Source organism: Microtus oregoni, unplaced genomic scaffold (genome assembly GCF_018167655.1).
Source record: "Microtus oregoni isolate MIOR12 unplaced genomic scaffold, Mior012 000091F_ref0000469, whole genome shotgun sequence".
NCBI classification, from domain to species: domain Eukaryota; kingdom Metazoa; phylum Chordata; class Mammalia; order Rodentia; family Cricetidae; genus Microtus; species Microtus oregoni.
Genome location: NW_024544600.1, coordinates 3,164,543 through 3,190,109, shown reverse-complemented (window position 1 = coordinate 3,190,109; position 25,567 = coordinate 3,164,543). Strand labels below are relative to the sequence as shown.

General features: G+C 48.5%; 1 protein-coding gene across 3 annotated transcripts in view; it reads left to right on the top strand.

Annotated features, from left to right (window-relative positions):
* Nucleotides 1–24,867, top strand: part of Stat5b (signal transducer and activator of transcription 5B) — a 69,921-nt gene extending 45,054 nt beyond the window's left edge. For 2 of the 3 annotated variants that reach the window (XM_041643816.1, XM_041643817.1), the window contains exons 3-19: nucleotides 367–523; nucleotides 2,402–2,491; nucleotides 3,296–3,470; nucleotides 5,365–5,495; nucleotides 5,715–5,866; nucleotides 6,223–6,378; nucleotides 6,775–6,954; nucleotides 7,312–7,399; nucleotides 7,476–7,598; nucleotides 9,204–9,296; nucleotides 13,783–13,989; nucleotides 15,588–15,682; nucleotides 15,869–15,999; nucleotides 16,986–17,156; nucleotides 21,576–21,627; nucleotides 21,885–21,989; nucleotides 22,451–24,867. In XM_041643816.1, coding sequence (XP_041499750.1) covers nucleotides 367–523; nucleotides 2,402–2,491; nucleotides 3,296–3,470; nucleotides 5,365–5,495; nucleotides 5,715–5,866; nucleotides 6,223–6,378; nucleotides 6,775–6,954; nucleotides 7,312–7,399; nucleotides 7,476–7,598; nucleotides 9,204–9,296; nucleotides 13,783–13,989; nucleotides 15,588–15,682; nucleotides 15,869–15,999; nucleotides 16,986–17,156; nucleotides 21,576–21,627; nucleotides 21,885–21,989; nucleotides 22,451–22,577 — 2,233 coding nt within the window. In that variant the 3' untranslated portion in view covers nucleotides 22,578–24,867. The remainder of the gene's footprint in view (nucleotides 1–366; nucleotides 524–2,401; nucleotides 2,492–3,295; nucleotides 3,471–5,364; nucleotides 5,496–5,714; nucleotides 5,867–6,222; nucleotides 6,379–6,774; nucleotides 6,955–7,311; nucleotides 7,400–7,475; nucleotides 7,599–9,203; nucleotides 9,297–13,782; nucleotides 13,990–15,587; nucleotides 15,683–15,868; nucleotides 16,000–16,985; nucleotides 17,157–21,575; nucleotides 21,628–21,884; nucleotides 21,990–22,450) is intronic. The other variant, XM_041643818.1, reaches the window with a different exon arrangement.
* The last annotated feature ends 700 nt before the right edge of the window (nucleotides 24,868–25,567 follow it).

Here is a 25,567-nt window from a genome sequence, read left to right as displayed (position 1 = left end):
CTTTCCCCTTCGTTCCTAGGAGGCAAGTGGGTTAATGCCAGAATGAAGGGAAGGAGATAGGGGACTGTTGTTTTTTTATTTGTTTATTAAAGGGAGGTCGTCAGAGTAGAGCAATGTAGACATGTAGCTAATGTGTCCTGGCATGTTTCTTAACACAGCTGAACAGTAGGAAGAAATCATGTTTCAGGCTCACTCCTATAGTTCCAGAACTCGGGAGGTTGAGGCAGGACACTTTTGAGTCCCTGGCCCAAAAGAAAAAAAAAGAAGAAGAAGAAGCCCCAGAAAACAAATATAGTATGTAGAGACTGCATGTGTGCAGGCTCCTGTGCATGTATGTATACAGATTGTGTAATTTTTTTCCCCTAGGGACTCAATAGATCTTGATAATCCACAGGAGAACATTAAGGCCACCCAGCTCCTGGAGGGCCTGGTGCAGGAGCTGCAGAAGAAGGCAGAACACCAGGTGGGGGAAGATGGGTTTTTGCTGAAGATCAAGCTGGGGCACTATGCCACGCAGCTCCAGGTGGGTGCAAATGCCGACAACACTTGGGCCCTGTCCCTTTGAGGACTTCTCCCTTCCTTTAATCTTCTGTAGACATGTATGTTCTGATATCCAACCCAGCACCATACAATTATGTGTTCCCTGCTTACGGTTCTGATTGGTTTTGTGGTCATGGCGTTACCTTCTGAGAAAGGAGTCTCACTGTGAGGCTGGAGAGTTGGTTCTGTGGTTAAGAGCACTTCCTGCCTGTCATAGGGTTATTATCGCTGTGATGAAACACGGTGAACAAAAGCAGTTTGGGGAGGAAAGGGTTTCTTTGGCTTACACTTCCACATCAGTGTTCATCATTGGAGGAAGTCTGGACAGGGATTCAAACAAGGCGGGAACCTGGAGGGGAGCTGATGCAGAGGCCATGGCAGAATGCTGCTTACTGACTTGCTCATCATGGCTGCTCAGCCTGCTTTCTTATAGCTCCCAGGAGCCCCAGCCTAGGGATGGCCCCACCCACAATGGGCTGGGTCCTCCCACATCAATAACTAATTAAGAAAATGCCCTACAAACTTGCCTCCAACCCAGGCCTATGGAGGCATTTTCTAAATTGAGGCTCACTCCTCTTTGATGACTCTAACTAGTGTCAAGTTGTCACAGAACCAGCCAGCACACTGCTGTTCCAGAAGACCTAAGTTCAGTTCTCAGCACCCACATCAGGGGACTCACAGTTACCTGTAACTCCAGCTCCATGGGCTTAGATACCCTCTTTTGATGGCTTTAGAAGGTCATGCACCCACCAACATGTGACATACAGATACACATAAATAAAACAGAAAATAAAATCTTTATTTTAAAAAAAAAAAGCCTCACTATTTAGCTCAAGTTGGCCACCAACTGGAATCTTCCTGCATCAGTCCCGGCTCCAGCCCCAGTGTGGGTTCCAGGTGTGTGCCACTCCCAGCCATGAGTTTACTCCCTCCTTTAACTTTTTTTTTAAAAATAATTTTGAATATACAAAAAGTTGCAGCAGTCGTACAAAGAGCCCTCTGCATAGATGAGCTCAGATGCACATGTTGTCAGCATTTGCATTAACCATCTCTCTCTCACGTCCCTGTCTCTCTTCACTTCCCTCCCTCCCTCCCTTTCCCCCTCTCTCTCTCTCTTTCTCTCTCTCTCACAACACACACACACACACACACACACACACACACACACACACTATTTTTAGTTGACAGTAAATTACATGCATTATGACCCCTGCCCTGAGCATTTCAGTGTGTGTGTTCTAAGAACATGAACCTTCCCTTACACGGTCACCATGCAGCTTTAGTGTGTTTACCATTCTCATATACTTTGACTTAATATTCTGACTCTGTGTCCATTTTGTCAGCTGGCTCAGAAGTGTCCTTTAGGGTATTTTCCACTCTGCCGTCCAGGACCCCATCCAAGATCACATATTATACCTAGTTGTCACATCTATTTAAGGTTTTGTTTGGTTTGGTTGTGACTTGTTTTTGAGACAGGATCACCCATTGTAGTTCATGCTAGTCTTAAACTTGAAGCAACCCATCTTCCCCTCACTGTGATAGCAATTCTGATTATAACTGACAGGAAGTTTCAGTGTCCTGTCTCTTGTCTGCTGCAGCCTTTTAAAAACTTGCCCATTTCCAAGAACATCGCTGTAGTGCTTTAGGCATTAAGATTCGGAACATAAAAAACAGGCTTACCTTTTCTCTGTAATTGCATTTTCCATGATGCCTTTTTCTCATTCCTGCCCATATGGGAGGAACAGCAACTGCCATGGCTCCAGTGTCACCACATCTCCGTCATGAGTGCTCCCTGTCCTGAGTCGGGTTAACTCATAGCACAGAGTGGAACAAAGTGATGTCTGCTGTTGTCTTCTTTCAGAACACGTACGACCGCTGCCCCATGGAGCTGGTTCGCTGTATCCGGCACATTCTGTACAACGAACAGAGACTGGTTCGAGAAGCCAACAATGTGAGTTCCCATAGGTGTGGGGGCTGGGGAGCCCTTTCTGTTCCGTTCCCTTTTGGACCCCACTTAGTCGAGTTGACCCAGGGTGCACTCGTGTCTCTTTAGGGAGCTGATCTTAGATCTGTAATTCAGTAAGAATACAGCCATAACTCAGGGTGAATCTGGTGCAAAATAATTTAACCCCAAGGAAATCATTTTTGTGTTGAAGCATGCTCACATTCAGGTGCAGTTCCTTAGGAGAAATTTCTCCACTCCCTCTGGGCCAACGGCTGAAGGGGTGGGTCATCCCTAGTCACTTCCACAGCTAGATCCACAGAGGCCTTGTGAGCGCCTCCCCCATAACTTCATCTGAGGGGCTTCAGGGTACCTTTGAGAAGTGTGGCTTCATGCACAGTGGAAGCAAATGACCGCATCGCCAGCAGGTCCTGAAATAGACACAGATCATGTGTTTCCATCTTAGCCACAGTCATGGCATTGAGTCAGTGAATGAATAAGGAATTAGGGGTCACAATCGCCAGTAAGAAGACCCGGGTGACGTATGGAGTTTCAGTCTCTCAAGGAGTCAGGAGCATCCTGTGTGGGATGTATGTATGTATACTCCAGTGGAGGCCAAAGCTGAAGCATGTTTTTACCATGAAGGTATCTTGCAGGTCGCCTGTCTCCCCACACTTTCCATTCGACCCCAGCTCTCACACATGGCATTTGTGATTTCTTCTGACCTCAGATTTAATTTTGGCAGTCTTAACCTCACCTAAGGATTAAGACCGAAGACTCCCTTACACCCTAAATCTCCCCATCTTTCCCTAGGGGAGCTCTCCAGCTGGAAGTCTTGCTGACGCCATGTCCCAGAAGCACCTTCAGATCAACCAGACGTTTGAGGAGCTGCGCCTCATCACACAGGACACGGAGAACGAGCTGAAGAAGCTGCAGCAGACCCAAGAGTACTTCATCATCCAGTATCAGGAGAGTCTGCGGATCCAAGGTGAGGCCTGCATCACAGTCCACGATGCTCTGGGGATGGGAGGGAGGTCTAGGAGCACGCTCTGAGGAAGCAGAAGAGAACCTGATTCCATCCTGAGCCTTGCCTGTGTCTGAGTGAAATGGGGCCATTCACACGGAAGAACTGGAAGGGTGAGGTTTGAGGAGGGAGAGAGAGCACACGGCCCCTGACAGGGAGAGTGGGAGGTCTCACTCAGGCTTCCTGTACTCAGGAATTTGGGGTGGCCGTGGAAGGTGTTTCCTTGGAAGAAGGCATTCACAGTTTAATAAATAGTATATAGAGGGCATAATGCATTGGAGGGGGTAAGCATTTTATAAATGCAGCCTTGCCGAGCCCCATTTAGGGGCTCAGAGTGCAGCTCAGCAATAGAGGGTTTGCCTAGCGTGTGTGCGGCCCTGACCTCCATCCCAACACTGAAGGAGCTCCATTTGGGGTGCCCACCGTGCAGTGTTCTCTGAGGTTCTTCAGGCCCTCCTGTGCCCCATATGCCCTACGGACAGTGTTCCCTAGCCTTTCTTCTGGGGCTAGCAGAAACTGAGAATTCTCCTAGGGGTATGGAGTCTCTTCTTCTTGACCCCATAGGGAACATTAACACTTTCTTCTCCTTGCCTGAATGTGTGTTTCAGACTCTCAGAGGGGGCGGGAGTGATGGCTCATGTGGTTAAGAGCACTGCTGCTCTCACAGAGGACCAGGGTTTGATTCCCAGAATCCACTTGGTGTCTCAAAACCATCTGTAACTCTAGTTCCTCTGTGGGCACCAGATATGCACATGATACACGGACGTACATGTAGGCCAAACATTAATACACATAAAATAAAATAAATCCAAGAACAATTTTGAAAAGTAAGAACCTCAGAAGACTTTTTGTCCCCATGCCGCCAGGCACATAGCCTGTGTCTCCTAAGGACGTGTGTGAGGACCACAGCATGTCACTGTGCTGACATTATTTACTGACTCCCAGGCTTTCCAGATTGTAGTCGTTGAGAAAGAACCACGTCTTTTAGTTCTGTACCCTGAGGTCAGCATAAATTATAGTTGTGGGCTTGCCCTAGCTGTCTAATGTTGCTTTTGTCCGTCCCAGCTTGTGTGTCCCTAGAGCAAGGACCAGGTCAGTGTGACATGGTTCTCAAAGGCCAACCAGGAACTTAAATGAGGCCTGTCAGTGTGTACAAATTCTTAGCAAGACCCGAGGAAGGATGCTGAGCTGCTCAAGGGTCAAAGGAGGAAACAGTAATGCCAGCACTCGGGGTCCTTTCTGGACATGGAGTGGGGAAAGGAAGGGTTGCGAGCAGTGGTAACCGGCCCTGGACAGACGCTCTTTCTGTGACTCTGTACCCTGCTGTGTCTCGGGATCTGTCCATATCTATTGAAAGGTGAGGATGTAGCTCAGTAGGGAGAGGGCATGCCTGGCATTCGCCAAGTCCTGGGTTCGATCCCCAACATACATAAAAAAGGCATGGGAGCATTAGTCTCACAGCAGCCCCTTGAGCTGTTGTCAGGGTTCTTCCTTTCTAGATGGGGGACGAGGGCACAGGAGAGAAAAGAATCGGCCTAAGTTCATGCAGCTGGTAAACCATGGGGCCACTCGAACACAACGCCCTGTGAGATGCCCTGTGTGTGGTGAACGGGAGGCAGGCACTACCAAGGACTTGTTTCCCTATCGAGCACCTGTTTCCAGCCCAGGCGAGGCTATATCAGAGACCCCTGATCAGAGAGGCTAGAGACTGTCTTCTGAGAGAGCCCCTTCATCATGAGACTCCCCAGGTTAATTGGAATGGACTTACTGTCATGGGGTGTCTGAGCATGGAAAATCCTCCAGACTTCCCACCAGACACAAGAGATGATGGTGGTGGGTGTCCTGTCCCCTCCTCCAGCTCAGTTTGCCCAGCTGGCCCAGCTGAACCCCCAGGAGCGCATGAGCCGGGAGACAGCCCTCCAGCAGAAGCAAGTGTCCCTGGAGGCCTGGCTGCAGCGGGAGGCACAGACTCTGCAGCAGTACCGTGTGGTTAGTGCATCCTGCATCCTTCTGCCCCTGGGAGGGAGCTCTGTCACCTGAGATTCAGGGCGCCATATAGGGCGCAGAGCCAAGATGAGAACAGATCTCCTCTTTCCTGGGGTACACGTGAGGTGGAGCAGGTGGAGAGGTCAGGGTCAAGCCCTGGGTCCTAGGCCAGGCTCTATGGGCTGCTCCCCAGAGCCAGAAGGCCTCTGTGTCCTCACGCAGGAGCTGGCTGAAAAGCACCAGAAAACCCTGCAGCTGCTGCGGAAGCAACAGACCATCATCCTGGACGACGAGCTGATCCAGTGGAAGCGGCGGCAGCAGCTGGCCGGGAACGGGGGTCCCCCTGAGGGCAGCCTGGACGTGCTGCAGTCCTGGTGAGGGCGGGAGGTGGCCAGGGTGGGCAGGGGCTCGGGCAATGGTGCCAGCTGCCTTCTGTCCGTGTTGGCCCGAGCAGCAGGTTCCCACTGTGTGGGACAGCTCTCACTTTATCAGTGTCTGGGCTCCTGATGGACTTGGCTCCTCAGACCCGTGCCACCTCCCCCAAGGGACAGCGGTGCCTTGGCATGGACAGGGCTACTCTTGAGCTCGCTGGTTCCAAGTGGGGGCCTCTGTGCCTGTGCAGGGCAGTGGTGTGATGAGGGGAGTTTTGTTGTGGGGAACAGTGTCATGTGGTCTCCTCCCGGGCCTGTGCTGGAGCAGAGGTCACTGAGGGGTCCTGGGCTCCTTGCAGGTGTGAGAAGCTGGCTGAGATCATCTGGCAGAACCGGCAGCAGATCCGCAGGGCTGAGCACCTCTGCCAGCAGCTGCCCATCCCAGGCCCCGTGGAGGAGATGCTAGCCGAGGTCAATGCCACCATCACAGACATCATCTCAGCCCTGGTCACCAGGTGACTGCTGCCTCCTGGTCATGCTCAGAGGGACATGGCAGTTCTTGGGGGTGGGCATGTTGAGACCCAGGAGCTGCCCAAACCCAGAGCTCTGCCCCAGTCCTGCTCCTCCACCTTTTCCCACCCACTGTGGCCCTAGTTCCTCTGCTACTGTGATTGTCCTGGCCCAGTGTGTGTTGGGAACACTGCAGGAAGCACCGTGGGGTCCAGCCTCCCTCACACCTGTCTCTAAACTCCCATGTTCTCCGGGAAACAGAGGCCAGGCCCCTCCTCCTCTGCCTGTCTTCCTTCTCCCAGCAGGCCCCACAGGAAGGTCCTCCCCTCCTAGCTGACCTCCCAACCATCTCCCCTGAGCCAGCATCCAGTCAACTGTCTGGTCCCTTGTGTCCCCTGCAGCACTTTCATCATCGAGAAGCAACCTCCTCAGGTCCTGAAGACCCAGACCAAGTTTGCAGCCACCGTGCGCCTGCTGGTGGGTGGGAAGCTGAATGTGCACATGAACCCCCCGCAGGTGAAGGCGACCATCATCAGCGAGCAGCAGGCCAAGTCCCTGCTCAAGAACGAGAGCACCCGCAAGTGAGTGTGCCTCAGTGTCCCCTCTTGGCGTTCTACTCGGTCCTTGAGATGGAAGATAAAAATTCTCCTTAATGTCTCATTCCTGTTTTCCCTCTTGCTCTTCTGTACCGTGTGTGTGTAAATATATATAATTTTATATGTGTGTTTTAATATATATATCATCTATATAATTAGATAGATGGATGGATGGTGTCGTTTCATTAGATAGGGACCTGTTGCTGAAAGTCACTTCCGTGCCTTGTTTCAGGAGCTCCACTCCTCCTGCTGGCAGCTGCTCCTAGCAGCCCTCTTTTTTCCCAGCTCCAGCTTGCTCTCTGGGCCTATGTCATCTGCAGCTTATTTTTATCTGATTTGCAGTGACTACAGCGGAGAGATCCTGAACAATTGCTGCGTCATGGAGTATCACCAGGCCACGGGCACCCTCAGCGCCCACTTCAGGAACATGGTGAGGACTTGAGAGAGGCACAGTGGACTGTCCCTCGGTGTCTTAGGCCTCTTCATCTCCTGCTTCTCCTTTGCAGTCCCTAAAACGAATCAAGAGGTCCGATCGCCGTGGTGCAGAGTCGGTGACAGAAGAGAAGTTCACAATCCTGTTTGACTCACAGTTTAGCGTCGGTGGAAATGAACTGGTCTTTCAAGTCAAGGTAAAGCCCTCTCTCCCTGTCAGCCTGTATGTGAGTGTGTGTGCAGTATGTATGCACTGTATGTAGTGTGTGTACACAGTATGCGTATATATGTACAGCATGTAGACCATATGTGTGTGATGTGTATGTGCAGTGTGTATATAATGTGTATAGTATGTGAGTATACATAGTGTGTGTACAGTGTGTATATATATCTTGTGCATGTTTATATAATGTGTATACAGTATTGTGCAATGTGTATATACCATGTATATATTCAATGTATGTACATGTGTATATTGTGCATGTGTATATAGTGTTTATAGCATATGCACAATATATTGCAGTGTGTGTGTACAGTGTACAATGTGTACAGTGTGTGAGTGTCCAATACACTGTGTTTTCATATGGTGTATGTTCACAATGTGCGCACATATTTGCAGGGTGGGTCTACAGTGTGTGTACCATGTGTGCAGTGTGTGAGATTGTATCTATGTATGCACTGTGTAGATTGTGTGCAGTATGTGTATGCAGTGTTTATGAGGTGTATATGTGCAATATGTGTGTATATAGTATATCTGTAGTGTGTAATGTGTGTTTGTGCAGTATATATACCACATATCTTTGCAGGCTATTTATATGCCAAAAGAATTATGACCTCATAGTAGCTTCCTTTTTATTGTTGATAAGTAGGAAATGGAGAGACCCTTATCCTTAGAGCTATTATGTTCTCATTCTCTTTAGGCTCAAACAATATCAAACTCTAATAGGTAGGAAGACGCCTGAAAAATGATCACAGGAAACCACTCAGTGTGAATTTAAGAAAAGATCAGAGTTGGAGTTTTTGTGGTTGTAGTTTTATATTTGCTTATTTAGTGGGTTGGGTTTTGTTTGTTTGTTTGTTTGAAATATGGTCTTACTTTGTAGCTCAGACTAGCCTAAAACTTACCGGGTAGCCTAGGCTTGCCTTGAGCCTAAAGTCCTGCCTCAGTGTCCAGAGCTGGAATTGCAAGTGTGTAGAAATATCTCCTTACCCTTTCTCTGTGAGTAAGTTGTCCCATCATTCAGAATATCTAAAAACTTCATTTATAAAATACCTACAATTCCAGCTAGGTACTGTGGTACATACTTGTAATCCTAGCCTTTGCCAGGCTAAGGCAGAATCAAGAGTTTAAAATCAAGCTGGACAGTGGCAGAGGCAGACAGATCTCTGTGAGTTCCAGGCCAGCCTTGTCTACAGAGCAAGTTCCAGGACAGCCAGTGCTACACAGAGAAATTCTGTCTTGAAAAACTGAAGAAAAAAAAAAGAGTTTGAAATCATAGCTGAGCACGGCAGCAGTATAGCGGGTGAGTTGAAGCCAACCTGGCCCATATGACTTGAAGGTTAGCCTAGGGTACAAAGTGAGATCTTCTCCCAAGGAGGAAGAGTTAGTCCGCTGGCGGGTTAGAGAGACAGATGACTAGATTAACTAGCTTAGCCTCTGAAACGTGGGCCCCATCTGTGCCAGCACCGTTCCAGGGCTTCAGTGCAGCACTGAAACTTGAAGGAAGGCACAGATCATGAAACCAGACAGAACAGGATGGGGCAAAAGTGACCAATGATGTGCCCAATCCTCTGTCTTCCAGACCTTGTCGCTCCCAGTGGTGGTGATTGTTCACGGCAGCCAGGACAACAATGCGACAGCCACTGTCCTCTGGGACAACGCCTTTGCAGAGCCTGTGAGTGGGTTCCTTGGTCCGAGGGTCTTCAGGTTCTCTCTCTCCCTCTGTGTCTGGCGCGTGGGGCATTTTCCTCAGGAAACAGAACAGGAAGTGTGGAATGAGGAAGGACTTGATGTCCAGTCAGAGTTTGAATTCAGGCTCAACCCTGTCCTGTGAGTGACCAAGGGAAACTGATTTGGCCTAGAAAGGCTCAGGGAGCTGCAGTTGCATGCAGCTTGTACTTGCAGCTGCACCCCAGACTGCATTGTGCTCCACAGCGCCGTCTTAAGGCTAAGCTCAATAACACAGGAGATGCTTAGCAAATACTTCAGTCCTCAGAGCAAGCCTGGATGGTTTGGAGACCCCTAGGCCCTTTCTAGAGTTTACTTTAGCCGGGAACTTGTCTCAGTCATTTGCCGGTAAGTGAGGATGACATTCAACACTCCTCCCAGGTCTCATGTTCTATGTTCATCCCAGGTTTCATGAAGAACAACATGCTTTGTCTGAGGGACAGATTGCTGTGGATTTAAGCACCCCCAAAACACAGAATTTCACTAGCATGCTAACAAGGATTTGTGCTCTCTCTGTCTCCCCCTCCCTCCCCCACTGCCTTCCTCCCTCTCCCCTTCTCTCTCTCTCCCTCACCCCTCCTTTCTTTTTTTCTTGAGACTCTGTCTCATGTAGTATCCCAGGCTGGTGTTAAATTCACTATAAAGCAAAGAACCCCTGACCTTGTCTCTTCCTGAGCCAGGATCACCCGCATTCACCAGTCACACCCCCCCCTTTTTTATGAAGTACTGGGAATAGAACCCAGAGCTTCGTGCTTGCGAGGCAAACACTCTATCAACTGAGCTATCCCTAGCCCATGATGAACATTTTCAAAACATTTCCATGAGCAGAGATCTGTATTGCATTTCTCCTGAAGAAGTGAATTTACAGAAGCATGATAAAAGGATTGTTGTTGCCAGGTGGTTGTGGCACACGCCTTTAATCCCAGCACTTGGGAGGCAGAGGCAGGCGTATCTCTGTGAGTTCGAGACCAGCCTGGACAGCTTCCAGGACAGGCTCCAAAGCTACAGAGAAACCCTGTCTCGAAAAATAAAAATTAAAAAATTAAAAAAAGGATTGGTGTTATTCCCCACATCAAAGTTTGTTCTTCTCCAGTGTGTAATGCGAGACTCTTGACTCTCCAGCTGTTGTCTTTAGAGAACCATGCTTTATTGCAAAGGCAGGGTTTTTATGAGATTCTTTTCTGTGTGTGCTGCAAACCCAGAGTTTAGCCTCTTGAAAAAGGCCGCTGCACAGTGCCTTCATAAACCTTCTGGGTTAGATTGCTTCATTTCTGTCCCTGCTGTCCACAGAGCTCTCTGTAACCTTGACATGCCCTGCAGTGTGTTAGGGTATCTTGCCCAAATAATATGAATTTTTCCATTTCTAGTTAAACTAATGACTAGGGTATCTTAAAACTAGCTATTTAAAAATAAATGCTTAACGCTTGACATGATGGTACACCTTTAATCTCAGTTTAGCGCTTGGAAGGCAGAGGCCAGCCTGGTCTACGTAATGAGTCCCAGGCAATTCGGTTTACATAATGAGACCCTGTCTCAAAATAAATAATAATAAATAATGAATACAGAGATTTGAAGAATGGCTCAGTCAGGAAAGTGCTTGTTTCACAAGCATGAAAACTAAGTTCATGTTTCCTAGAGGCTATGTAAAAACCCAGTGTGGCTGCTCTTGGTTGTAATCCCAACTCTGGGCAGGCAGGGACAGGAGGCTCTCTATAACTCACTGGCCAGATAGTCTCACCATATCATATCTGAGCTCCAGACTCTGAGAGAAATAGGAAGGCACTGTATGCCAACCTCTGGCCTCCACGTAAATGTGTATGCACACACAGGAGCACCTACATACAATAAAATACATATGTTCTCCCAGGTGATGGTGGCACACGCCTTTAATCCTAGGACTCAGGAGGCAGGGATAGGTGGATCTCCGTGAGTTCGAGGCCAGCCTGGATCTATAGAGCAAGTTCCAGAATAGGCTCCAAAGCTACAGAGAAACCCTGTCTCAAAAAAAACAAAAACAAAAAAATACATATATGCTGCTGGGATTTTATTCTGCGCAAATATTATGGGTGTGTTGTGTAACAAGAGCAGTATGGCCTTGTTTGTCATAGCTGAGGACGGGAGGCTGATAGATGCCCATCCGTGGGACTTGGCAAATATTGGTCTTCTCTGTTGACAAATATTTAGCAACCATAGAAGAAAGTGAAGAATTTTCCAGGCAGTGGTGCATCCCTATATTCTCAGCACCTGGGAGGCCCAGATAGGAGGACAGATGAACTCCAGGCCTGCCTGGGATACATAGCAAGACCCTCTCTTCAAAAAGCAGGAAAAGGAAAGGAAGAGGAAAGATTTCTTTTTAATGCTTAATTGTCACATTAAGACTGTACATATTGCCGGGCGGTGGTGGCGCACGCCTTTAATCCCACCACTCTGGAGGCAGAGGCAGGCGGATCTCTGTGAGTTCGAGGCCAGCCTGATCTACAAGAGCTAGTTCCAGGACAGGAACCAAAAGCTACGGAGAAACTCTGTCTCGAAAATCCAAAAAAAAAAAAAAAAGACTGTACATATTTATGGCATACATGGTTACATTTTGATTTACAAATACATCGTGTAATAATCGGGGTAAATAGCATATCCATCTCCTGAACATATATCATTTTCCTGTGCTAAGAACGTTGAGGGGGCTAGAGAGACAGCTCACATGTTAAGAACAGTTACTGCTCTTGCAGAGTATCAGAGTTCAGTTTCCAGTACCCATGTCAGGCGGCTCACAACCCTCTTTAACTCCAGCTCCAGAGACTCTGAAACCCTCTTCTGGCCTCCATGATCACCTACATACACATACATATACATGCGCACACACAGACAAAAAAGGAAAAAAAATAAAAGAAAAAAGCATTGATAGTCCCCTAACCGGGCGTGGTAACTCGCTTCTGTAATCCTGAATCCAGAAGGATCCGAAGTTGAAGGTCACCCTCAGCTATATAATTAATATCAAGTTCAAGACCAGATTGGGCTGCATGAGACCCTGTCTCAAATAAATTAAAAGGGGAACTGGGAGATGGCTTAGTAAAATGCTTGCCATGTAAGTTGGAGACTTGAGTTGTTATATTTTATATGTATGAGTGTTTTGTCTGCGTGTACATACGTGCACCATGTTGTGCCTATATGGAGGCCAGAAGAGGGCATCAGATCCCCTGGAATTACAGATGATTGTGAGCTGCCATGTGTGTGCTAGGAATCAAACCCAGGTCCTCTGTAAGAACAGTCAGTGTTCTTAATCACTTGAGCTATCTCTCGAGCCCCAGTAATGAATTAAAAAATAGAAAGTAGAAATCTCCTGAGGAATGTCACCTGAGGCTGACCTCTGGCCTCCACATGTGTGCTCCACCCCCACTCCCTCAGAAAGGGAAAGTAGAGCCAGGCAGTGGTGGCCTTTAATCCCAGCACCCGGGAGGCAGAGGCAGGTGGATCTTTGTGAGTTTGAGACCAGCCTGGTCTACAAGAGCTAGTTCCAGGACAGGCACCAAAGCTACAGACAAACCCTGTCTCAAAAAAACAAAAAGAGAGAGAGAGAGAAAGAAGAAGGAGGAGGAGGAGGAAAGGAAGGCAAGAAGGAAAGAAAGAAAGGGAGGGAGGGAGGGAAAGAGAGTCCCCTCTTCTGACTTTTTAGATGTGAGCACCAGACCACATTCCTCCGGCCTAATTGCACCTTTGTAACCCATTGACCAGTTGACTGGCTGGAATGAGAAGCAATTTATTAAAAGTTCATATGCTAACCTATTTATCAATAAAGTTGCCAACTGGAAAATTTCCACTCTTCCATGCCAAGTTGCTTCACTTGGAGCTAGAGTTCTTGGCAGGTGTCAAGGGCAAGAGTTACCCTTGCAGCCATGCATGTTGTGTATGCCCATTCCTTCTGTGCTCACTTAGAAAACCAGTCTTGTTCTGCTTCTTTTTCTTTTCTTTTCTTTTTCTTGGTATGGTGTCTCAAGTAGCCCAGGCTGACCTCAAACTCTGTGTAGCAGAAAATGACCTTGAGCTCCTGACCTTCCTGGGTGCTGGGATCACAGGCATAAGCCACCACTACTGTTTTCAATATCTAAACTTCCCATGAATCTAGACCATGAGCCACAACTTGGCAATGCTTTGTTCTGACGATGCTCATTAGGACCAGAGTCAGACTGCAGGGCTGGCAGCTCGCAAGCCAGCCCACCGAACACGAGGTGGCCTCTAGCTGTGTTGTGTATGAGGACAACAAAGCAGAACCTTGTGTGTCTCTTGGAACTGGACATCCCACGAAAGTCTGACTGTGCTCAGGTTTGGCAGGACAGATCTTTCTAAGTCTTTCCAGCCATTGCTGCCTTTCTTCTGCTGCTTGAGAGAATCAGTCAGTCATTCCACTGTTCTCTCATGCTGGCTTCTCGCCCTCTCAGGGCAGGGTGCCATTTGCCGTGCCTGACAAGGTGATGTGGCCACAGCTGTGTGAAGCGCTCAACATGAAATTCAAGGCCGAAGTGCAGAGTAACCGGGGCCTGACCAAGGAGAACCTGGTGTTCCTGGCTCAGAAACTGTTCAACAGCAGCAGCGGCCACCTCGATGACTACAACAACATGTCCGTGTCCTGGTCCCAGTTCAACCGGGTGAGCGGCCGGCCGCCAGTTGCTCTTACTCCAATCTTTCCACATGTTGGCCTGCTGGAGTTTCCCTGCCCTGGGCCCCTGTTCTTCATACCTTCTCACAAACTTTACCCCGAGTCATAGACGCTTCTGTGCAGATGGATAGTTTGAGAGGCAGTGGGGCTCACACAGAGTCACACCTTTTCATGGTATAAGCCAGACCTTCCTTTATGAAGGAAATGGTGTAGCAAGCACTAGCCAAGCTCCTTCCCCAGCTCTGTACCAGCAGATGTGGAATGCCAGCTCAGGCTTCCAGGGGACCCGCAATCCCCTAGAAGGGGACATGGACAGAGGATCCGTTTCCTCTGGCATCTGTCAAATCTGTGATTGTATCTGGATCTTTGATTTTTCAGTTAAATTTCTCCCTCCACCCCCATATGTCCTCACCCCAGAGTTTCAGATGCCCTTAATTCAGAGACTTTGTGGCTCCTGAGTCTTTTGAGTTGTTCTGTGCTCACAGCTACTCACATCAGAAGCAGGCCTCAGTGGCCTGTCTTTGCCATTGTGGTGAAGCCCCTGCCTCCCACAGAACCTGGTTACTGTACTTGGCTGATAACTACTGAGAGTGTGTGTGTGTGTGTGTGTGTGTGTGTGTGTGTGAGAGAGAGAGAGAGAGAGAGAGAGAGAGAGAGAGAGAGAGAGGTCAGCATCTCTGTGGCTTCGTGTGATCTAATTCAGGTCAGATCTACAAGCCCACCCTGCATCTTGTTAATGTATTGGCTGTGATTCATAGCAGGTCTGAGGTGGACCTGGGAAAATGTGCATTTCTCAGAATCTCCCGGGGGATGCTGGTGGTGTTTGTCACAGGCCACACGTCAGAAGGAGCCCAAAGCAAGTCCACCAAATCTAGCTGGGGGTGTAGCAGGGTTCCTGGGGGGTTGGTACCAGTACTGTGACTTTTACCCCTTGCTTCTCCCTTTCCTCTGTGGTCTGTCTTTGGGGCAGACCAAGAGGTGACCAGCTGGTGAAAGGCAAGCAGGTCTGGACGTTTGCATGCCTCTGACAGTGGAGATGTCTGTAAGCAGCCTGTGCTGCCTGTCTGTAAGCTCAAGCCAGGATCAGACAGTCTGGGAAGTCGGAGCCACATCTGCCTTCCCCATCTCTTCCACGCACATTTTTATAGAGAATCTGAACAAAGGCAATAAACCAAGTCAAAGTTGAGCTTTCTTCTTCTGGCAGCAGGGTCCCCAGGATTCAGTCTTGTCCTCTAGGCAGCTAGGTCCTCAGAGCTCAGTCCTATCCTTCTGACAGTTGGTCCTTAGAGTCCAGCCTTATGCTTCCGAGATTCCTGTTCCCCCTCCTTGCCCTCTTGCTCTGTGTAACAGAGGGTGGGTTCACATACGCCAAGGCCACTGAGTCTTTTATACGTTCTAGATGGTGTCTAGATTTACCGTTAATTCAGAACAAGCCAATCTGTAGCAGGCTGTGTGTGGAGGATCTTTCTACAGAATACAGGGCCAGTATCTTTACAGCAAACTGTAAAGTGCCTCTGTCGTCCATGCAACTGATCTTCCAGGGCTCACTCTGGTTTTCTTCCTGTTCACTGTTTTGTCTCCAACCAGGAGAATTTGCCAGGACGGAATTATACTTTCTGGCAGTGGTTTGACGGTGTGATGGAAGTGTTAAAAAAACATCTCAAGCCTCACTGGAATGACGGGTGAGCGTCCCCATTTATTGCTTATTTTGCGTATTTATTTTTATTATATGTTGTCAAGGTTGGTCTTGAGCTCAAGCAATCCTCCTGCCTCAGTGCCCCAAGAAGCTTGGGCTGCAATCATCTGTTAGTCAGTACTAGACTACAAGTTTTCTCTCTGGCATTGTTACCTCTGACTCTTTGATCCAGGGCCATCTTGGGTTTCGTGAACAAGCAGCAGGCCCACGACCTGCTCATCAACAAGCCGGATGGGACCTTCCTGCTGAGATTCAGCGACTCTGAAATCGGAGGCATCACCATTGCCTGGAAGTTTGACTCTCGTGAGTGCCTCTCCCTTTTGGCGACACACTTTGGCTTTATGTCCCAAGTTAGCTGCTTTTGTCAAAGAATGATTGTAATCCATCCTATCGAGAGCATAGTTTTCTGGGGCCAGTCCTCATTACAGGAATCGCTAACAACCATGACACAGCTGCTCGGAAGGCGGCCTGTGAGCAATCTTATTATGGGAAATGCTGAAGCGCGGCTTAGAATGGGCAGAGTCGCGGCCACTTCCCTTTTGAGATGTCTGCCTCATGGTTACTCAGCCTGGAGTTCCTTCCAGTCATCTGAACAGTAATAATACAATAGCTCCATGATTCCCTCATTAATGAAGGTGTTGCCACAGAACATTGCCACCCAGGAATGTCCCTTCTTCAGTCCGACCCTCACAGCAAAGCACAGTAGCTTGTGTTTTGTGGCTTGAAGAGTCTCCCAGCTTGACCAGCTCCTAGGCTCTCTTGGCTGCAGCTGTGCCGCCTAGAGAAGAAGACTGGAGTCCCTAGGAGCTACTTTTCTCTATTTTTTTTATTTTGTATGTGGGTGTTTTGCCTGCATGTTTGCCTGTCCACCTCGTGTGTAGTTCCCAGAGGCCTAAAATAAGGCCTTAGGATCCCCTGGAAGTGGAGTTATGGATGATTGTAAGCCATCATGTGGGTGCTGGGAGTCAAACCCCAGTCCTCTGCAAGAACAACAAGCTCTATTAACTGCTAAGCTGTCTCTCCAGCCCCAAAGCTATTTCTCTTAGACGGGGAGGACTCTACTTGATCTTGAGCCCTCTGGGCTCTCTGGATTTCTGAGGAAGTGACATATGCATCTGCTTATGTACCAAGACTTTCAAGAGATCCCCTTCTATACCTGTGGCTGTTTGGGCATGAATATTTCTGTTGGTGTGATTTTAGTAAGGGGCTTGAATTTTAAGTCTGTGGATTTTAAAATCTCACATTCAGAAATCATGGTTAGAATGTGATTGTTCTGTTTATTGATTTAGAGGAAAGAATGTTTTGGAATCTGATGCCTTTTACCACTAGAGACTTCTCCATCCGGTCCTTGGCTGACCGCTTGGGGGACTTGAATTACCTCATATATGTGTTTCCTGACCGGCCAAAGGATGAAGTATATTCTAAGTACTATACACCAGTCCCATGCGAGCCTGCCACCGGTGAGTGTCCATCTGCAGTGGCTTTCGACCGACTTTAGTTTTGGTTTTGAGTTTTTGCTAGTATGTGTGTGTACATACATGTGTATATATGTGTACATGGATGGGCAGATCTCTTTCCTGAATGAGACCCAAACAGCACCCCACTGGTGTTCAAGAAATACCCAGGGCAGATATGAACCCTATGCAGTGTTTGTCAGTGACAATGCCTCTGCCTCCTGGATGCCAGAGATTAAAGTTATACAATACCATTCCTGGCCAAAATATTCCATGTTATTGTAAAAATTGTAGGAAACAACACAAATTTGTCAGCAAGAAAGGCATCACACACATCTGGAAGTTAGCCCCTGTTGACAGCTCGGCAGCATCCTTCAACATTCTGTAGGTGTGTGTTCTGTTCTCCCCTGGGAACGTGGGAGCTTCTTATGTGGAGGCTGCAGCCTGGTCAGCGAAAGAAAACAGCAAGTGAGCCAACAATGCTGTGTGTTTACTTAGCAGTGGATACCCTGAAGGGCAATAGAGCAAAAGCGAAGGGATGGAGAAGTGTCAGGGAGCGGGGCATCATTTCTCTAGCGTGGCCAGGGGAGGCTTGTGAGGAAGTGACATGTGAACAGACCTGAACAAAGTAAGGAAGCTGGCTTTGCAAAGACAGAGAGCAACATCTTAGGCGGGAAGAGCAAGTACAGCTGAGGTGGCTGAAAAGCTCCCCAGAGCCAAGGAGGCTGTTTCCAGCCAGGCAGGAAGCTGGTGGTGGGAGCTGAGGCCAGGGTGAAAGGTCAAGCCGTGCATGATCCTTTGTGCCTTGATTTCATACACATGCACACACGCACACACGCACACACACACACACACACACACACACACACACACGCATGCATGGAGTTACAGGTCAGAGCTGGGTGGTGGTGGTGGTGCACCCCTTCAATCCCAGCATACAGGAGGCAGAGCCAGGCAGATCTCTGTGAGTTTGAGGCCACCTGGTCTACAGAATGAGTTCCAGGACAGCCAGGGCTACACAGTGAAACCCTGTCTCTAGGAGGGAAGGGGGTGGGAGGGTGAAGAGTTACAGGTCAGTAATTCATTCATGCCGTGTCATCTTCACGATTGCACAGGATTCCATTCCATAGACTCTGTACTGTATTCAAGGGTAGCTAATTAAAATTCTTATTTATTTCATTTTCACTTATGACTGATATTGAAATAACCTAGCACAAGTATCTTGCTCAGTTATTTCCTTAGGATAAATTCCTAAGCAGAATTAGATAAAAGGGCATATGTATTTAAGCTTTTAGACTCACCTTTCCAAAACTGCCTTCAAAAGGCCAATTTCCCTTTCCTCACAGATATCTGTCAGACATCTGCTTCCTTGTCCTCTTGCCAACCACAGATTAGCCATCCATTTCATATCTGCCATTCTGGTATAAAAATTATACCTTATAGATGGGCAGTGGTGGCGCACGCCTTTAATCCCAGCACTTGGGAGGCAGAGGCAGGCGGATCTGCGGCTCTCCATGAGTTTGAGTCCAGTCTGATCTACAAGAAGAGTTCAGGACAGCCAGAGTTACACAAAGAAACCCTGTCTCAAAAAACAAAAATCAGACAAATAGAAACTACCTTATAAGTCTCCCATGTATTTCTCTGATTCTAAGTAACCTTTACATATGATGATAATTTCAGAATAATACATAGTAGCAGCAGCTAGCATTTGCTGAATGCCTCTTTGTGCCAGGATTTTCCTAAACATATTTCCTATAGTATCTGTCTTAGTCACTACTCTACTGCTGTGAAGAGACACTATGACCAAGGCAACTCTTTTTTTTTTTAATATTTATTTATTATGTATACAATATTCTGTCTGTGTGTATGCTCGAAGGCCAGAAGAGGGCACCAGACCCCATTACAGATGGTTGGTTGTGAGCCACCATGTGGTTGCTGGGAATTGAACTCAGGACCTTTGGAAGAGCAGGCAATGCTCTTAACCTCTGAGCCATCTCTCGAGCCCAAGGCAACTCTTACAAACGAAAGCGTTTAACTAGGGGCTTGCTTACAATGTCAGAGGCTTAGTCCATTGCCATCATGGCAAGGAACGTAGCGGCATGAGTGGACCTAGAGCAGTAGCTGGGAGCTATATCCTGATCTACAGGCAGAGAGAGACTGGGTCTGGCATGGAATTTTGAAACCTCAAAGCCCACGCCTCCTGTCTAAGGGTTTCTATTGCTGTGAAGAGACACTGTGACCACCACGGCAACTCATATACAGGAAAGTATTTAATTGGGTGGCTCACAGTTCAGATGATGGTGAGACATGGCAGCCCACAGGCAGACAAGGTGCTGGAGAAGGAGCTGAGAGTTCTACATCTGGATCCTCAGGCAGCAGGAAGAGACTGCCACACTGGACCTCACTTGAACCTGTGAGACCTCAAAGCCCTCCACCAGAGACACTTCCTCCTACAGGGACACACCTACTCAACAAGGACACACCTCCTAATAGTCTGCTCCCTATGAGCCTATGGGGCCATTTTTATTAAAACCACCACACCTCCTAATCTTTCACATTCTAATATATATGGGGAGAGCATTCTATTCAAACCACCGCAGTATCTCATTTAAATCCTTGAATCAGTTCTATGAGGTGTGACTGTTACTCCTGTTGTACATAAAAGGAAACTGAAGCACAGAGAAATAAAATAATTCGCCAAAGGTCACATGGCTGGGGTGTGGCCAAGCCAAGATTTCAGCTTACCTTAGCTCCTGAACCTATTCTTCAGTCACCATTTGTAAAGTTTGTGTTCCTTCCGTAGTTTCCTCTTGAGGCTACAGTTTTACAGAGAAAATAGGCTTACCTGAGGCTGAGGAGATTATTCAGTCAATAGATACATGCTGTGAGTTTGATACCTGGAACCCAAGCTTTAAAAAAAAAAAAAAAGACGCCAAGCAGCGACACACATTTGTGATCCTGGCATGGAGGAGGCAGAGACAGGTGGATCCCTGAGGCTTGTTGGCCAGCCAGCCTAACCTACTCACTGGGCTCCAGGCCAAAGAGACACCCTGTCTCAAAAATTAAAAGAAAAAAAGGTGAGTGAGTGGTGCCTAAGAAGAGATGCCCAAGGTGTCCTCTGTCCCCAGCATGCTCAGGCACACACACCCATTCTCACATGTATGCACATTCATATGCACACACATGAACATGTGTATATATATATACACACACACAAGAAAATTTGTAATCCTCTATTCATATATTTATATAGAAAGTATTTTCTGTTATTTAAGTTTCATTTCCTCAGGTGATTTCCAATCTATCTGCCTTTTGCCTCTGTGTGTGTGTGTGTGTGTGTGTATGTGTGTGTGTGTATGTGTGTGTGTGCGTATGTATGTGTGTATGTGTATGTGTGTATATGTGTGTGTGCATGTGTGTATGTGTGTGTGTGTGTGTGTGTGTGTGTGTGTGTGTGTGTGTGTGATGCACACCTATGCCATGGTGCAAATGTGGAAGTCAGGACAATTCTCCTTCTGCAGTGTGGGTCCTGGGGATGGAACTTGTGTTATCGAGCTTGGTGACAAGAGCCTTTACCCACAGAGCTATCTTACCAGTTCCAACTATGATTTATTTATTTATTTATTTTTATTTATGTGCATTGGCGTTTTGTCTGTATGTAGTCTGTGTGGGAGTGTCAGAACTTGGAGTTACAGACCGTTGTTAGCTGTCATGTGGGTATTGGGAATTGAACCTGGGTCCTCTCGGTGCTCTTTACCACTGAGCCATCTCTCCAGCCCCTGACTATGAATTTCTAAAGCTTATCTTTTTTGATCAGGCCTGTAGGCCCAGGCATATAATCTCTGTTGGGAGGCTGAGGCAGGAGGACCCAAAGTATAGCACCTGCTTGGGGTAGAGAGTGAGTTCAAAGCCATCCTGTTCAATTTAGTGAGACACTGTTTCAAAACCAAAAGTGAAACGAGGGCTGGGTACACAGCTTAGTGGTAGAGCTTTTGCCTAGTACGAGTGATGCCCTAGGTTCAGAAAAAGAGTCAGATATAGTCACAAACTCCTAAGGTAGAGACAGGCAGATCTCTGAGTTTGAAGCCGGCCTCAACTACGTGGGGAGTTCCCCACCAGCCTTGCCTTGTGAGATCCTGTCACAAATGGAGAAAAAAAAAGGAAAAGAAAAACCTTATTTTCACAAATATTTAGCACTAGCAGTTGACTAGATGCTCATGGAAGTGTCTGTCTTCTCTGTGTGGGCTTTCTGGATCACATCCACCCACCTGGAAGGCGACTGATTTGTCCAGCAGGCAGAAATGTTACATGCCATGTCATGTCCTGAGTTAAGATTAGGTGGCTTTGTCCTAATCCAAGAGAAGATGGGTTCCTGAGGGAGGTGTCCCCAAGGACTCCGGTTTACATTGCTCTTCTCCCCGGCAGCAAAAGCAGCTGATGGATACGTGAAGCCGCAGATCAAGCAAGTGGTCCCTGAGTAAGTTGTCCAGGGCCCAGCTCTGTTCTCCTGGTACCACTTCCCCCAGCACCCACCACTCTCTGCTGCTGAGTCCAGCCAGCATCCCTAATCCCTCTGGTAAACCCAGTTCAACCTTTGAGAAGGAACCGAGTTCTATTGCACCGTGTCCAGCCCCCTGGGGTCCAACCTCCTATGTCCTGAAAAAGACGCGAAGATGTCCTCAATCCCCTCCTCTAGTCCTCGTGGCTGAGACTGTGTTCTGCTTCCTTCTACAGGTTTGCTAATGCATCTACAGATGCGGGGAGTGGCGCTACCTACATGGACCAGGCTCCCTCCCCAGTAGTGTGCCCCCAAGCTCACTACAATATGTACTCACAGAAGTAGGTCACACTCTTGGGGGCATATGGGGAGGTACTGGGGAATTGGACTCAGGCTGGACTTCCTAAGACTGGAAATGGGGGGGGGGGCGTCAAGGGAATTTGAAGATTCTCTGGATCTGACCCAGCCTAGGCCCAGACCATGGTCTGTGGGAGGGGGAGATTCCATCCGATAGCATCAGTGGCCATGAGCAATGCCTCGGCTTATCTTCTCTGAAGATAGAGATTTACCACTCTGTTTAAGGATGGGGTGGAGTTCGGATGTGGGCAGCTAGGATCGGTACTGAGAACTGGGTCTCTGCAGACCTAGCCATCAGAGGCCTCTGACTGTATGGGGGGGTGGTCTCTCCAGTGAGGGCCTAGGAGGAAGGGACAACCCAGATCTCTCCCCTGATGGCTTATGGGGTTTCAGGTGACCTCTGATAACCTTTGGTCCTCCACTTCATCTGTCTTTCCCTCTGAAGCCCCGACCCTGTCCTCGACACCGATGGGGACTTTGATCTAGAAGACACGATGGACGTGGCGCGGCGCGTGGAGGAACTCTTGGGCCGGCCCATGGACAGTCAGTGGATCCCTCACGCACAGTCATGACCAGACCTCGCCTCCTGCAGCTTCATCGTCCTCTTGGAGGAACTTCTCGTGGATGTTTTAATTCCATGAATCGCTTCTCTTTGGAAACAATACTCATAATGTGAAGTGTTAATACTAGTTGTGACTTTAGTATTTCTGTGCATAGTGGCACCAGTGAAGGGAGCGTACGTGAGTGTGAGTGTGTGAGTTTGCACGTTGTGTTTTTCCCATCCCTTGCTGTCCAGTCTAAGCCGCAGTTACCAGGGCAGGAGCCAGGCTTGTTTTTACCTTGTGCAAAAGGCAGCCGGTTCCTGAACCCTGGAACCTGGCCATGTGTCTTAAGGGTGGCTGAACTTTGACACGTGACTGTTCAAGTAAGAGAAGGACAGAGAGAGGAAAAAGCACCTCCTCTCTGGGGAGCCTTCGTCCCTCTGCCAGGCAGTCCATAGTCCAAGCAAGCTATCATCGTCTGCACCTGTCTTCTGAAATGTAGATGACTGTTCTTGAGGAAGAAAGCCAGTGCCTCACACGTCCCCGTCCCCTTTGCACAGACGATGGAACGGGAAGCTGTATAAAGAGTGTTGGGGCAAGGGTGGCACAATTTCTGGATGGGTGGTGGCTGTTTCCACCACTTAACCCATCTTAACATTGGCTCCTTGTCCTCTGCTTCCTCGATCTCTGTTTCTAGAGTCACCGCTCAGCTTCTGTGTGTACTCATGTGGATATGTTTAACAAGAGTGGAAAGGAAGGAGGGCCACCCAGCTCGGAGCTTACAGGTGCCTGCTCTCCCGCGTGGGGTGGTGTGCGTAGTCCTGGCTCCAGACACTGGGCGTAGCCCCTCAGTGCTACCCTCCCCCACTGTGTTGTGGCAAGGCCGCGCCTGCATTACCCAAGGCTTTTCTAGAAGCTTGTTGATAATGGCTTTCCGCAAATGTCCAATGGTGTTTTTGTCTCTAAACCGGGTCTTTTTATGTTTTTCCCATTTGCACCCTAATTTGACATCAAATTTCTCTCTTCCGGTATCGAGTCCTGGGTCCCCTGTACCCAGGTCACCTCTTTTCCCTTCAGTGTCTCATGGTAGGAACTGTGACCTGCACCTGGGGCAGCCTGCCAAGCAAGCAGCCGCCCCTCCAGGGTGCTGGGTGCTGTTGGGAGTTAGGGAAACGCAGTCAGCAGGTGTGCTAGGAAGTCTGGTAAGCTGTAGAAACAGAACCAAAGCCTCCGCGGTGGTTTTCTTCCACTCTCCTCTGTGGTGTCCCCAGAAGGAAGGAAGGGACTGCAGTGGGCAGGCAGGTAGAGAGGCAAGCAGAGACAGTTACCACCTAGGCCTGCAAAGCCCTCCTTGGCCTCCTCTCCAAACAAGGGCAAAGCCACACCAAGGAGAGGAGGACCCCAAAACCTTATTTTTATACATGCAAGTAAATAAACATATTTTTTTTACAAAAAATAACTTCTGAATTTATCAGTGTTTTACTGCTAAGGAAGATACTCCTGTGTCGTGCATTATTTATTGGAAGAAGACTTTTTAAAAGCTGCTGCTTGCCTTGGCTTGGTTTTTACACTGATTTTTCTATGCCTGGTGGTAGCCTCTTGCCTCAGGTGCTCGCTGGGGATGGAGGAGGTGTGAGGCCCCTCCCTGCCCCCTCAGGAGAAAGCTGGAGCTGCTTGGAGGACACCAGGCCTAGGGACTCTCCTCCGCCTGTCACCTGGCCTGTTTGTCCCAGTAACCCTCACATGGGTGTGGACTTGACACACTTCTAGACTTATAGTGGACATGGCCCCAGGGCGTGGGGATAGCAGAGCAGCCTGGAACCCCTGAAAGGTTCCACGCTTACTCTCAAGTTGGGTTGGAGAAGAAGGTGCCAAAAAGTAAGACTTCCACACGGTTGCTTCGCTCCCCTGGCTTTTCCTGGGGCTGTGCCTGGAGATGGGAGAGGCTTTTAACTGGAAGCTGTGTTCCCTGTCTGCATGCTGGGCTCTCCCTTTGCCCCACTCCTGCATACAGAGACCAGGCAAGGACCGGTCTCCGCCCACCTCTTGCCTGCCCACAGACACACAGGTGAGTCCCGAAAGGTCTCAGCTTGGGGTGTGGCGTGTGTGGGGCTTTGTAGGGGAGGAAGGAGATTTAAAGTGGCTGTCCCTTACAACAAAAATGCTCTTTTATAATTTTCTTTTTAACATTGTATTTCAGATACATATTTTAGTGTCCAGGCAGATTAGTATATAGCCACCAAAAAGTATTGTGTATAAATTGGGGCAGCCACAAAATTGTGTATTTTATGTTACAATAAAGGCGTCTTCTGAAGGGCAATATTGAGTCCTGTTTGCTTTCCATCACGTGACAAGGGAGGGCGGCTTTAACAGGAAAAGGCTTTTGATCCTCAGCGTGACCCTAAGAAGGGGAGCTAGTGGGGGAGCCTGCTTTGATGGCAGATGGAGGAGTTGCTCATCTTGCTGCTGGGAAATGTATGGGACACTGGGCCGATATCCATCTCAGACCCTCCGCAAACTCTTCCTGATTGGCAACCAGCCCTAATTGAACATGTTCTGATTGCTCCCCTGAGCCTGGCCGGAGAACTGTGGTGGCAGGATGCTGGTTCCTGCCACCCCAGGTCATTATGAAATACAAAAGAATATGAAGGAAGAGCCATGGAAAGCCCTATTGGCCTTCCCTCCCCCCTTTTTTTGTGGCGTCGGGCCTTGAGCATGCTAAGGAAGCTCTCTACCACTTAGCTGTACCCCTCGTGCCCAGCCCTCTTTTTCTTTTGAGACAAGGTCTCAAGCTGTCATGGAGCTCACTCTCTGCCTTTCTCAGTCTCCAGAGTTGTGATCCTGCATCACCAGCCCAGTGTCGGGGCCAACTCAGGGCAGACAGGAGTTTAGGAAGGAAGAGGCATTCAGCCTGGGGGAGCAGCAAGTGTAGACTTGGGGAAAGCACGAGAGAGCGGGAACCAAGGCCTCCTGTGTGGACTTTGAAACTTCAGTGAGTGATAGAATTTCCTGTTTGGTGC